General features: G+C 48.9%; 2 protein-coding genes and 1 pseudogene across 5 annotated transcripts; 2 read left to right on the forward strand and 1 right to left on the reverse strand.

Annotated features, from left to right (window-relative positions):
* Positions 1 to 2,732: 2,732 nt before the first annotated feature.
* Positions 2,733 to 3,208, forward strand: LOC114032821 (annotated as a pseudogene).
* A 1,753-nt stretch (positions 3,209 to 4,961) lies between these two features.
* Positions 4,962 to 8,703, forward strand: RNF208 (ring finger protein 208). 4 transcript variants are annotated; one of them, XR_003567963.1, is made up of 2 exons: positions 4,962 to 5,118; positions 5,482 to 5,521. XR_003567963.1 is itself a non-coding variant. In XM_027848767.1 (2 exons), exon 2 carries the CDS (start codon positions 6,632 to 6,634, stop codon positions 7,385 to 7,387), a length of 756 nt encoding a protein of 251 aa, XP_027704568.1. In that variant the 5' UTR covers positions 4,977 to 5,118; positions 6,168 to 6,631; the 3' UTR covers positions 7,388 to 8,703. The 4 variants fall into 4 exon arrangements, 3 of the variants coding, with proteins under 3 accessions (XP_027704568.1, XP_027704575.1, XP_027704582.1); XM_027848767.1 differs by lacking the exon at positions 5,482 to 5,521 and adding an exon at positions 6,168 to 8,703 and having other exon boundaries at positions 4,977 to 5,118; XM_027848774.1 differs by lacking the exons at positions 4,962 to 5,118; positions 5,482 to 5,521 and adding exons at positions 5,797 to 5,813; positions 6,168 to 8,703.
* Positions 8,704 to 10,467: 1,764 nt separating this feature from the next.
* LOC114033684 lies at positions 10,468 to 13,011 on the reverse strand. The gene has a single exon (XM_027849342.1). It carries the CDS (start codon positions 12,519 to 12,521, stop codon positions 11,823 to 11,825), a length of 699 nt encoding a protein of 232 aa, XP_027705143.1. The 5' UTR covers positions 12,522 to 13,011; the 3' UTR covers positions 10,468 to 11,822.
* Between the last annotated feature and the right edge of the window lie 148 nt (positions 13,012 to 13,159).

The following is a 13,159-nucleotide window of genomic DNA, read 5'->3' on the forward strand; positions in this document are numbered from 1 at the left end:
GCCAAGTTGACATTGACTATTAATGATTATTCTTTGAGTCTTGCCATTCAAGCAGTTCCAAATCTATCTAATTGAATTATCCTTTAGTCTATATTATTCCATCTTTTCCACCAGAAAATATGCCTTCACTTTCTCACTTCACACTCAGTTCTCAGACCTTTGTGATTTGGATTCTACCTCAATCACTCAGTCATTTAATCAATCAGATTGTTGTTATTGTTGTTGGTCCTTCGTTCTGGAAGAGGACCAATGACATCAGGAGGGTGATGTCTTGACTTGCAAGTGAATTGGATTTAAGTGAGGCAGAACTGCACAAAATAAGTGCCTACTATGTGCTAAACACTGTGCTAAATGCAAAAAAAAAGAAAAAAGATATTGACTGCCCTCAAGGAACTCACAGTCTAACAGGAAAGAAGAAACACAAAAGGAAGCTGAAAATATGGCGAAAGGGGAGGAAGAAAAGGTAAATGAGGGGCTTTGGTGGAAAAGCCAGTCAGAGAAGTCCCAAAGTAGTTCAGTCTGGTGAGAAATCAGATGTCTGAGCTGTTCTCTCTCTTTCCTTAAGTGAAGGTTTGGAGTTCATGGCCCTACCCTCCAGAGGGTAGTGATGAAGTGGAATATTAAGACTGATGAGATCTTATAAGATGATGAACTCACCTAACACTATTCTAAGGTCCCAAATGATTTCTTCCTCCTCCTCCTCCTCCTCCTCCTCCTCCTCCTCCTCTACGTTGTTTTTCCAATAGTACTTTTCAGTCCTCATTCTCATCCTTGATTTCTCTGCAGTGTTTAATACTGTTTACCATCCCTTACTTTGGGGGTACTTCTCTCCCCTGGGTTTTTATGACACTTCTCTCTTGTGGTTCTCTTCCTTGTTGTCAGACCAATCCCCAGTCTCCTTTGCAAAACTGTCATACATTCCCTCTCCTCTGCCATGCATGGGTGTACCCCAAGGCTCTGCCCTGGGCTGTCTCTTTTTCATTCTTTTTTACCACCCCCTTGATGATTTCATCAGCTCCCAAGAATTTAATTATCATCTCTATGCAGATAATTCTCAGATCTACATATCTGGCCATTATCTTTCTCCTGAGATTGCTTCCCACCACCTCTTTGGCTGGACATCTCCAACTGCATGACCATAGACAACTCAAACTCATTATGTCCAAAAAAACCCCTTAAACCCACACTTCCTTTTTATTTCTATATTTCTGTTAAGACTACTAACATTCTTCCAGTCACCCAGATTCAAAACTTGAGAATTGTCAACACTGTACTATCACACCTTCTATCTAATCAGTTGCTAAATCTTGCTAATTCTACCTTCTTAACATCTCTCCTATCCATCCATTTCTCACCATTTACACCACAACTGCCTATTTCAGTACCCCATCACCTCTTCCCTGGGCTATTGGATTATCATCCCAACTAGTCTCCTTGCATCTAGTTTCTCTCTCTACAGTTTATCCTCCACACAGTAACCAAGTTGATATTCCTAAAGTGGATATTTGTCAGTGTCACTGGTGAATGTGAGATTAAAGATGCATGAAAGAGGAGGGATGACTGCTGGGTCAAGGTACTGAAGGAGGCTGGAGAGAATGAGGTCAAGGGTTCAGGAAGAAGGGTTAACCATAGTGAAAACTAGAAACATCTCATCTTCTATAACCAGAGAGAAAGAAAAAAGGGCAACGATGCTAAGAAGGTTTGAGGAATGAAAGAGAGCTGAAGAAATGCAACTGGATGGCCTCAACCTTCTCCAGGGAGAAAGAGGCTAAGTCATCTGCTATAATTGTGGACAGTGACAGTATGGTTGGTGGTGAGATGATAGAAGAAACTGTTGCTGTTGGAAATTAATAAAGAGTTGCTAAGTGTAGAACAGGATTGTCAAGCTGTCAGCTGAAATTATATACCATGAATTATTTTTAAAATTTATTGATACACTTTGAAACATTTTTGAAGAAATATTGAAAGTTTCCTACAAAGTACACTCCTTGAAAACAATAAGTTTGTAATTTTTTAACAGACAATAGGAATGTGTTCTTTGGCTTTGATAGTACACATACCTTCAATTTATAGTGGGTGAAATTAATGAAATCATCCAGTGAAAAGAGCTCTTGCCTTGGAGTAAAAATATCTGGATTTGGAATAAGAAGATTCAAATCCTTGCTCAATTACTACCTGTGTGACCTTGAGCAAGTCTCTTACCTTCTTGGTGCCAAGGTCTCCTATCTGTAAAATGAGGGGTTGAATTAGAGCACCTCTAAGATTCCTTCCAAGACTAAATCTATGGTCTAATAAATTGCATTTATTTCTCCAAGCACTTTCAGCAGCCCTGGAACAGGAGCAAAAAAGCAAAACAAAACAAAATTAAAAAAAAAAAACAGATGTTGAGGGTTACTCAGAAACAAGGAATATCAGGGAGGCAAAACATCCTAGGATAGTAGTTAGTAATACATTCAAATGGCAAACCATGGCATCAAGGCTTGGGTATGGAGGCAAATAAAACCAGGGTAGGGGATATGGAATGGGAGAATTGGAAAGGTTCAAGGAACTGAAGTTTACAAGGATGAATAATATGAATAAGAGAGTGAGAGAGGTAGAGGGATAGGAGGTTGTTCTTGAAAAGTGGAATTCTATTCTTCCTTTCCGCTGGTTCCACCATATTCCAGGTACGTGGGGCTCATGCGGCTCCTACCAGGGAGGCTTGGGAAAGAGTGTTTGAGTGAGATGCCAAAATGATGAACACAAAAGGAAAAAGGAGAGGGACACTATACATGTTTTCTAGGCCCTTTGGAAAACATGGTGTTGTCCCTTTGGCTATGTATATGCAAATATACAAGACAGGTGATATTGTAGATATCAAGGGAATGGGCACAGTTCAGCAAGGAATGCCCTACAAATGTTACTGTGGCAAGACTGGACGGGTCTATAATGTTACTCAACATCCTGTAGGCATTGTTGTAAACAAACAGGTTAAGGGCAAGATTCTAGCCAAGACAATTAATGGGCATACTGAGCCTATTCTAAGAGCAGAGATAGTTTCCTGAAGCTGGTAAAGGAAAATGATCAGAAGAAGAAGGAAACTAGAGAAAAAGGCACTTGGGTTCAACTGAAACACCAGCATACTCCACCCAGAGAAGCACACTTTGTGAGAACCAATAGTAAGGAATCTGAGCTGTTGGAACCAATCCCTTACAAATTCATGGCATAAATGGCTGTAAAATAAAAACAATAAAAAAAAGTTGGGTTAAAAAAAAGTGGAATTCCAAGGTTAGAATCTTCAAAATGGTATAATTCTGAATGATTGTAAAGTCTAAAGTATGTTCTTGTTGGGCGGAGAAAGTCATTGGAGTTGAGGTTGTAGACAAATTAAGAAAGCAGGTTTCTAGTGGCACTGTCACCAGTAATATTAAAATCACTGAGAGGGACAACTAGGTGGCGCAGTGGATAGAGCTCTGGCCTTGGGAGTGAGGAGGGCCTGAGTTCAAATTCGGCCTCAGACACTTGACACTAGCTGTGTGACTCTGGGCAAGCCACTTAACCCTGATTGCCTCACCCAAAAAAGAAAAAAAGCAAAGACAAAAAATAAAGTCACTGAGGATGATGGCAGAAGATAGTTTGGAGAGAAAAACCGTAAGCCAGGTAAGAATCCCATGCCAATGGACTCTGGGTTACACACTCAAGTGATAATATTCCTTTAAGGAGTAAGGCATCCTGGGGTAGACATGAAGTGGAGCCTTATGTTTGAGGCACTAACAGGATGGTGAAGGTACAAGCACCTGTATATAGGCTAAGGCTGGTAGGACTTTTAAAAATTGAAAAAGTTGAGAGAATGATCTGGAAGTCAGAAGGTGCCAGTAACCAAGATGGGAAGAGGAAAGTATATGGGAGTTGAAAGGACTTTGAAAGAAGAAAGGTTATTCAGGGCTAATGGTAGAGACATGCTCTGGAAATGCAATGGGGAGTGAGAGATGTGCTGACCATTCTTCTTAGTCTCTAATTTTTGGCAGTAGGAGGAATGCCTCCAGTGAAAAAGGTTACAAGAGATATGGAGTCCTTGGAAGAAAACTTGATTTCAGTTAAATTGGGGAGGGGGTAGGCATATTGGCTGAAAAGTTTGAGGATGTAGAACAGTTGGTTGACCATAGAGGGGGGACCTTAACTTCTCTGGGCTTCTGTTTGTAGCAGCGTGTCTGAGAGGGGTAGATTTATGTGTAAAAGGAGGAGATGATGATTCCAGCCCTAAATGTTACTCTAATTCCTATGATAGCTTTTTTTCCCCTCAGTTCAAATTTTATTTTCCATAGATGGGCTATGTGTGAGCTGAACACAGATTCTGGGATCTGCAGGCAACTCACTGACTCCCTGGGTCCAAGTCTCCTAAGGCAAATCTTTCTCCTCAGGCTGGCCTGAGAGAGTTAAGAAGCTATTTTCCTTGACCAACCCATAGGAGCTGTGGGCTCCTCCCTCTGGCCAGTCTCTCAGCCCCCAGTTCACAGGTTTAAAAAAATGTAGGCTTGTACTGAAAGGCTGCAAAGGACCAAATCAGCAGAGAGAGTAGAGGGTTATGGTGAGTCATGCCGTATGTTTGTGAGACAACCAGGGGAGCAGAGAAGGGGTCTGGTTTGAATTCAGCCAATGCAGCATTTAAGTATGATGGACTAAGTGCAGGTGAGAGGGACAGTCATGTTTTCCTGATGGCCTGGTATCACTTGTGGCTTTGCATCCCAAGAGATACAAGTGCCCTCGCACTAGACCACACAAAAAAATTCCTTCCAACCCATTCTGACCAGGTCTCCCCTTTCCCCCAGTCATCCCTGTCCCTCCCCCAGACAGCATTGTGTGTGCAGGGACTATGGCCTGGGAGGAGAAAGCCCGGATTTCCTGTGGCAGAGCCTGGCTCCCAGAGCCTGGAGCTGGCCCCCCCAGGATTGAGGCCTTGCCTGGGAGTGGGAGCTCGAGTCCCTGGAGCTGGAGTTCCTATGTCATTCGTTACACCCAATAGCGTGCGTGTGTGTGTGTGTGTGTGTGCACACACACAGCCAGGGCTGTGACAGTTAGGGCTCTGCTGGGCATCAGCTCCTGCTATGAGCGTGAAGTATTCCCACCTCCCACCTCCAGGTTGGACTCGGAGAGAGGGGGAGGGGGGACCCTCGGGACACTGGATGGCCCCTTGTTAGAATTGGGTGACAAGAAATGTTTGTGCAGGGGGAGTGTTTGTGTATTGGGTGGGGGCTCAGCCTCGGAACCTCAACCCTCTGGCCTCTAGAGGGGCCTGAGTCACCTTCCCTCCTGTTATGAGAAGTGGGGGGCTGGAGTAGGGAGGAAACCAGAAGCAGTGGGGGCGGTGAGGAGGGTCTGGTCGGGCGAGCTGGGGGCGGGGTCAGGTCGGGGGCCCGGGGAGGCGCTGCAGCCGCGCGGAGCGAGCGAGGGGGACGCGAGGCGCAGCGCGCACTCACTGCGGTCCCCGCGTCTCCGCCGCAGAGCGCGCTCCGCTCCGCACGCACCTGCCGCCGCCGCCGCCGCCGCGCCGAGCCCAGCGGAGCCGGCCGCGCCGCGCCCCCCGCCCGCGCCCCCGCCGCGGCTCGGGCCCCTGCATCCTCCCGCCGCATCCCCAGAAGCCGGGCCCTGCTCCTCCTCTTCTCTCGCCCTCCTTCCGAGCAGCTGCTGGAGCGCGCCGTGCCGACAGAGCCGCCTCGGGCCGAGCCAGGGAGCGGGCGGCGCATCCCGTCTCTGCCTTTCAGATAACCTCGGCGGAGGCGCGCCCGGGCTGGCCGGGCCTGGGGCCGCATCGGAGCCGCGGGGGACCGAGCCAGGTGACGGACGGGACTGGAGGCAGGGCGGAGGGCGGCCTGGGGCTGGGGCAGTAGTCGCGACCAGACCCTACGGGCTCTCGCCTCCCCTGGCCTGAGCTCCGTCTGCCCAGGGGTACGCTGCTAACCCCTCCCTGTCCCTTCTCCATCCCCTCCTTTCTCCAAGGGCTTTGGGGGCGGAGCACACACCTGGGCGGGAGGGGGAAGGGGTCCTTAGGTTTCTGGACCGGGGTTGGGAGTCAGAGGTCAGGTTCCCAGGTTTTGGGATGGGGGTGATTCAGGGGTCAGGCAGTTGGTTCTAGGGTCAAGTCTCCTTCAGTCTGGTGACCTCCTTTACCCTTTGGTCTCTGTTTTCAGTTTCTTTCCTCTTCTCCTTGGTGCCCCATGACTGGTGGGAGGGTAAGGTAACCAGCCCCCCTGGGAAGCCCCGCCCTGGAGCCATGGCAGCCACAGAGTACCCGGGTGTCCAGCTGCCTGGCTGCTGGGACCACTGACTCAGGCCAGAAAGGAAGCCTCCTGCATACCTCCTCAGATAGAGGGCAGGGGCCCTGGGGGAGGCACCTATACCTTGGGGATCCCCTATATCCACCCCGCCTGTCACTTCCCCTTCTCCTGAGACTTGCCCTGGGAGGAAGCTGGGGCTCCTGGGGGGGTCTCCCCCCCAGATCTGTCCCCATACATTCTCACCGGCCGCCCCTGGGAGTCAGGGGGGCGGCCGGGGACCACCCCAAACCTGGCAGTGCCAGGATGTTGTCCCCGATGCTGGGTCCTCACCAGCACCCCCAACCCAGGGCCCAACCGGCCTAAGTGCCACTAGCCGGATGCCGGCGCCCCCTGGGCCCGAGGCGAGCGGCTGGCCCGGCCTCCTCATGTCCTGCCTGAAGGGCCCACAGGTCATCCTCAAGATGGAGACCATGAAGATTGTCCACCCTGAGAAGTTTCCAGAGCTCCAGGCGGGTACCCCCCGCTATACACCCACCCCCAGGCCTCCTCCTGCCCTGGCCCCCAAGAGGGCCTGGCCATCTGACACCGAGATCATTGTTAATCAGGCCTGCAGTGGGGATGTGCCTGCCCTGGAAGGGGTACCTCGCACACCACCTCCGCCCAGGAGGCCCCGAAAGAGCAGTGCTGAGCTGGGCTTCCCCCGTGTAGCTCCTGGTGATGAGGTCATTGTGAACCAATATGTGCTACGGCCTGGCCCAGCTGGGGAGCCGCTGGAGTGCCCAACCTGTGGGCACACATATAACCTGACCCAGCGGCGTCCACGTGTGCTCTCCTGTCTGCATTCTGTGTGCGAGCAGTGTCTGCAAATCCTTTATGAGTCCTGCCCCAAGTACAAATTCATCTCTTGCCCTACTTGCCGCAGGGAGACTGTGCTCTTCACTGACTATGGGCTGGCTGCCCTGGCTGTCAATACATCCATCTTGAGTCGCCTGCCACCGGAGGCACTGACCGCCCCACCTGGCCAGTGGGGTGGTGAGTCTGAGGGCAGCTGCTACCAGACCTTCCGCCAGTACTGTGGGGCTGCCTGTACCTGCCACGTCCGGAACCCACTGTCCTCCTGTGCTATCATGTAGTGCTCTCTCCCGTCCCTATCCCTGCTATCTCCTCATCCTCCATTCTAGGACTTCTGCTTCCTTTGGTCCCCCCAAATGCCAGGCACAGACTGATGCCAGCCTTCTGGAACACCCCAGAGGATTCAACAGAAAAGGACTGCAACCTAGATGTTCGTCTCCATGTCCTGGGATCCTCACTTCCTCCGATCTCCCTGGGTGTTTGCTTACTCTCTGAAGCTGCTTCTCCTGGAAGTGGGGCCATGCTAGCCCCTAGGAAGAAGGCTTTTTTGCCCCTGCCCTGCTGCTTCCCATTCCTCACCCCTCCAAGGAGGGGTCTTTGCAGCCAGTTTTGCCATTAAAACTCTTTGCCAAAGTTGCCATTTCAATTGCTAATTGGAACCATGTCTGACAGCACAACCCTCCTCCCCAGGCAGACTTAAACCTCAGCACCAGTCCCCCGTCTCCCTCCTCCCTTACAGCAGAGTAGTCATGGGAGAGAGGCCCATGAGGCCCACTCCAGAGCCCCTTCAACCTAACAGGTCTGCATCCTCCCCAGGAACCCTTCTGCCCAGAGCTGGGTCCCAGGTTCTCCCTTCCAGCAATGAAGACATGGCCCCTGGAGTCTCAGGTCAGCATGCAGCTAGGCTCCGTTTGTGTGCTATGCCAAGTTGGGCCATGTGTGTGAGCCTGGGAAACATGGACAGCTGGGTCCAGAGGCCGCTCAGTTCATTTACATGTCTAGGGTGGTTCCATCAGCCAAGGATTCCCCAGCAGGAAGGGCCTACAGCAACCCATCCCTCTCCTACTTGGGTGACCCTTCGTGGAATTCTGGTCCTCTACCGATGCTGTGCTTGAACCCAGGGACCTACTGATCTCTTCTTTCCCCTGGGTCATGTGTAGTAAACCTTTTTATCTTGGTTCAACCCAGACAGTGTCAGGGGCAAAAATAAGGACAATAACTACTACTAAGGACAGTTCATATTTCTATAGCACTTTACCGTTTACAAAGCGTTTTCCTCACAACAAGCTTGTGAGGTAGGCAATGCAAGTATTATCCCCATTTTACAGATGAGGAAACAGGCTCAGAGGTAACATGACTTTTGCCCAAGGGACTCGAACCCCAATTGTCGAATTCTAAGTCTAGCGCTCCTTCTACCACCCTTTACTGTTCCCCGGGAGCAGGTGATCTGTAACTTATTCTATATAAGCTGCTCTGGGGCCCAATACTTGCTCTGATCAGGAATGCGTGCTCTGCAAACTCATCTGCTTCTCTGCTATTGTGTTTCTTTCCTTCTTCTGCCCCAGAGTTTCCTAGTAAAGACTCCTTTTGAAAAATGCCAACCTTGTCAGTGCCTGAACTTGGGAGAAGAGGGTGGGAGGGTGGGGTGGAGGTGTCAGCACAGCTTTAATGACTGGGGATAAGGGAAGTGGACTGAATCAGTTCTAAGGCTAGTGAGAACCCATAGCACAGAGGGAGAAAGGGAAGCCCAGGGGGGCTATCAACCAGCTGATTAGCTGATTAATCCCAAATGCTTTCTGACTGGACCTCACCTCTAATCCCTAGGCACCCTAGGATCAGGCTTTTTTTGCCCTAGGGCTACTTTTGGGGGCAGGAACTGAGTCCAGATAGGGAGAGGGAATCAGAAGTTTTGGGGCTGGTAAGGGTGGGGGATGGGGTAGAACCATATGGGAACAAGGCAGCAATATAATCTACATGGAGCTGGACCCTGACTGCTTTGGAGTGTGGAAATCCTGTGCACCCAGGCCTGGTTTTCACACACCAGGCACCATACCCACCTAATACATTTTCCCCTGATGCTAATGCCAGTATGTTAACCAGTTGGTTGAATCTTGCACCCTTTTAAGTGAAAACCAGAGCATCTGTTAGGGCAGAAGGAGTTTAGATGCAGCCAGAAGCCATAGAATTTCACTGTAGGAAGTAACTTTAGAGACCATTGAGTCTAATCACCTTCCCTTCTACATCTTCTGGGGGGTACATTTGGGGAGGCATTGTCCAGTATCTGCTTGAATGCTTTCAGTGATAGAGAGCACACCTGCTTCAAAGGTTGCCTGTTTTGAACAGCTCTGATTTTTAGAGAATTAAATTAATTTGAAAACTGCTTCCTTAAAACATTTAGTCATTAGCCCTAGTTCTGTTTTCTGGACAGAATAAATCTAAACCCTTCCTAATAACATTCCAAGACAACAATCATGACCCCAGAAATGGTGGATTTTTCTCTCTGGGCTTCAGTTTTCTCCTTTGAAAAATGAAGGGGTTGGTCTAGATGATATTAATGAAGACCCTTCTAGTTCTAACATTTTTATTTTTTAAACAATCTTATTGGTGTCTTTTGTTTTTTACATCAACAGAATTTCTACTAGTATCCCCTTCCCTTCCCCCCTCCCAGAGGGCCATCCCTTGCAATAAATACTATTTTTAAAATGTGGAAGTGAAAAAAATAATCAAAACTGATGAATACATCTAAAAAGTCTGAAATATATGCAGTGCCACACGCCTGTGGACAGCTCACTTCTGCAAAGGAATAGAGTGGGGATGTCCTCATTTTTCTTTTTTGGGGGCATTCTTTGTAATTTTGTAACACTTGATTGTTTTGTAGTTGCTCTTTCCATTTACATTGTAGTCATTGTGTGTATCAGCAGTTCTCAAAGCCTGGTCCACAGACCTCTGTGGGTCCCTGAAAGGGTCTTTCAGGGGATCTGCAAGGTCAAAACTATTTTCATAATAATATTAAGATATTATTTGCCTATTAAAATATTCCTCCCTATTCCAACTACATCTATGTGTGAGACTGGATTTTCTTCAAATATTTCAATTAAAACAATATCACAGCAGATTGAAAGCAAAAGCAAATATGAAAATCCAGTTGTCTATTAGGCCAGCCAATTAAAGAGATCTGCAAAAATATGTGAAACAATGCCACTCTTCTTACTAAATTTTTTGTTTTGTAAAATAGTTTTTTTCCATAGAAAACATACGGCTTGTGTTAACATGTAACAGGTTTATTGTTATTTAAATGAATAAATATTTTTAAATTTATCAGTTTTTCTTTATAATATAATAAATACCAATGGATACTACTCACAAACAAAAGCTCTTTGGGGCCCCTAATAATTTTTAAGAGTGTAGAGGGTCTTCAGACCAAAAAGTTTGAGAATTGATGGTCTATATTGTTATCTTGCCTCTTCTTACTTAAGTCTGCATCAGATTGGGCAAATCTTTCCATGTTTCTCTGTAATTCATCATTTCTTACACCACAGTGATATGTTACATTATATTCACGTATCATCATTTGTTTAACCATTTCCCAATGGATGATACCTGAATCTTTCCACCAGTGATCTCATGACATGGTCTCCAGGCCTCTTATACGTCTGGTCGCCCTCTTCTGGACACACTCCAGCTTTTCACCATCCTTTTGAATATAGTTCTTAAGATGTAGTTTGATGAGAGCAGGGTACAATTGGACTCTCGGCTCCTTCATTCTGTACACTGGACTGCTGCTCCCTCCTGTCCAGCATTGCCCTGTTTCTGCCCCCGAAGCTTGTGGGTTCTTCTTTTTATGGGCTCCCCTTTATGGTTCAGGGTATGTGTATGTATGGGGGAGACAAGTTCCAGGAGAATTAGATGGCCACAGAAGGGGTCACCTTGAAATTCGGTCCAGGTCCATTTGTGCCCTCTGGCATTTTCATGCCTGGATAAGTTCTGTGTTCACCACAGCTGGCCATATCCCTGTTAGAGGAGGCATGTGCCTATATGGTCAGAGTACAGCTCTCCCCCAGAGGTCTCTCATCTACCAGTCTGAGGCCTGACATTCCACCCTAATTGGGTGGGAGCAGTTTCTATTTCCCTACCTTCAAGCCCAAGTCTGGCTGACCTTCAGGGAACACCAGCTGTACAGCCCTTATCTGAGGCCTCCAGACAAGGAGAGGGGCAGAGAAGGACATTTCTGCTCCTCCCCCGCAAGCAACCTGGCTGCTCTGTAACTCTATTCTTCCCACCCCAAATTGTCCCTCCACTCAGGCTGCCCCTACCTTCCACACCCACCATCTCAATGTATTCATTGCCTTCTCTCCCCCCCCCCACTTCTTTTCACTAATGTAAAGGATCATTTCTAGAAATTATCCAGGTTGTGAACTTACTTCTTTCAGTAATCCAGATCTTTCTTCCCCTATTCAGTCTTGACTATCAAGGTGGGCAGCTGAGGGAGTTGTGATCAAAGTCTAAGCTCTCTAATCAGTGACCATTAGCTCCAGGAAGAATTGTCCCCCAGATCTTCTTGGAGATAATGTCAGTTCAGTCAATTCAGGATCCTTCCAGTGATTGGATGCATCAGTGCTCAAGTCTCTGGTGCGGTACTTCTTTGATGAGCAAATCATTGGTGAATGGTAAGCAGGCCCACCCCCTCAAAAGGTCTTTTGAGTCCTGACTGGAGGGTCAGTGGCCTAGATGGTTAAGTAGGATCAAGAGCAAGGCAAGCAGTAGGAGGGGCAGAAAGATGAGTACCAGTCCAAACATCTCCAGGGCCAGCATTGTCAGCAAGACAAGGCAACGGGTGCAGGGCCGCCTGTCCCGGAGGGCCCAGAGCCTCGAAATCAGACATGGTGGGCAAGGCAAGAAGGGGAGGCAACCTCGGTTCCCTCGAAGTTGATAACGGTGCTCCAGGGAAGCCCAAAGCCCTGTCCCTTGGGGAGGAAGGGCTGGGGGACTGGGAGGTGGTGGGGGTTGGGGCCCATCAGCCTGGAGCAACTCTTCCTGAAGCTGGTAGATCTCCCACTCCAACATAGGAGTCTTCTGTCGGCACAATGGGCAACGCACACGGCCCAGGTCAGTGCTAGGAGCTGTGCCCAAGAGCCTGTTCAGGCAGTGCTGGCACAGCCCATGTCCGCAGTTCAGCAACACCAAGAGGTGCTCGTCTACGCCGTAGGGTTCTGTACAGATAGGGCACTCATCTTCCACATCCTCCACTAGTTGCAGAGTCCACTGGGCTCCAGCTCCCAGCAGGGGCTTGCTTTCCATGGGGGCAGCCTCAGGTGGGCGGGGGGCTGAAGGGGTCAAGCTCTCCATTTCCTCCTCATCATCTGGGGACCTAGACACAGGCTCAGTTGGCTCTGATTCCTGGCTGCCCACAGCCATATCTTTCTAGGAAGGCAGGACCAGGGTTAGAGGTTAGATGTTAGGGGTTAGTTTCAGGAGTTCAAAATTCAGAAGGAAAAATACTATTTCCTGGCTGACTGCTTCAGTTCCTGTGAGACTTTGGTAGTGGACTTGGCTGCTCAGCCTGGCAGGGGCCTGAGGCTCCTATGGGGATCACACACTCCCAGCACTTGATAATGCTAGGGCCTCTGATTTCTCCCTCCCCAGAGTCCCAGCACAATCCTCCCCAGCAATTAGAGTAAACCTCTAAGAGTTTGTAGTCCGAAACACCTGGTTGGCGCTGGCTCCTGGTTCCTGGTAGTCCCGATTCCTTGTGAGCTTGGGTTCCTAATTTCTGGCTTTGGGCTTCTAGTTCTTGGGTCACATCCAACTCCACTTCTGGCTCCTGCCAAATCCAGACAGACCAAATGAAGAGGGAGGCCAGGAAGAAGTCAGCCAGAGCCCAGATTCTAGTAGTATTTCTCTTTTGAGTGGCTCAGCTGACTGTGAACTCAGGTTCCTCCCAGGGCTGGGGGTGGGGCAGGTGAAGGACAGCCTCAGGTGGGCAGGCTCCTCCCTACCCAGGTGAGTATTGGTCTGGGAGGAGGCCCAGAAAACCTGAAGCTAAAAATCTGGAC

Source organism: Vombatus ursinus, unplaced genomic scaffold, assembly GCF_900497805.2.
Source record: "Vombatus ursinus unplaced genomic scaffold, bare-nosed wombat genome assembly UNPS02000580.1, whole genome shotgun sequence".
Lineage (NCBI taxonomy): Eukaryota > Metazoa > Chordata > Mammalia > Diprotodontia > Vombatidae > Vombatus > Vombatus ursinus.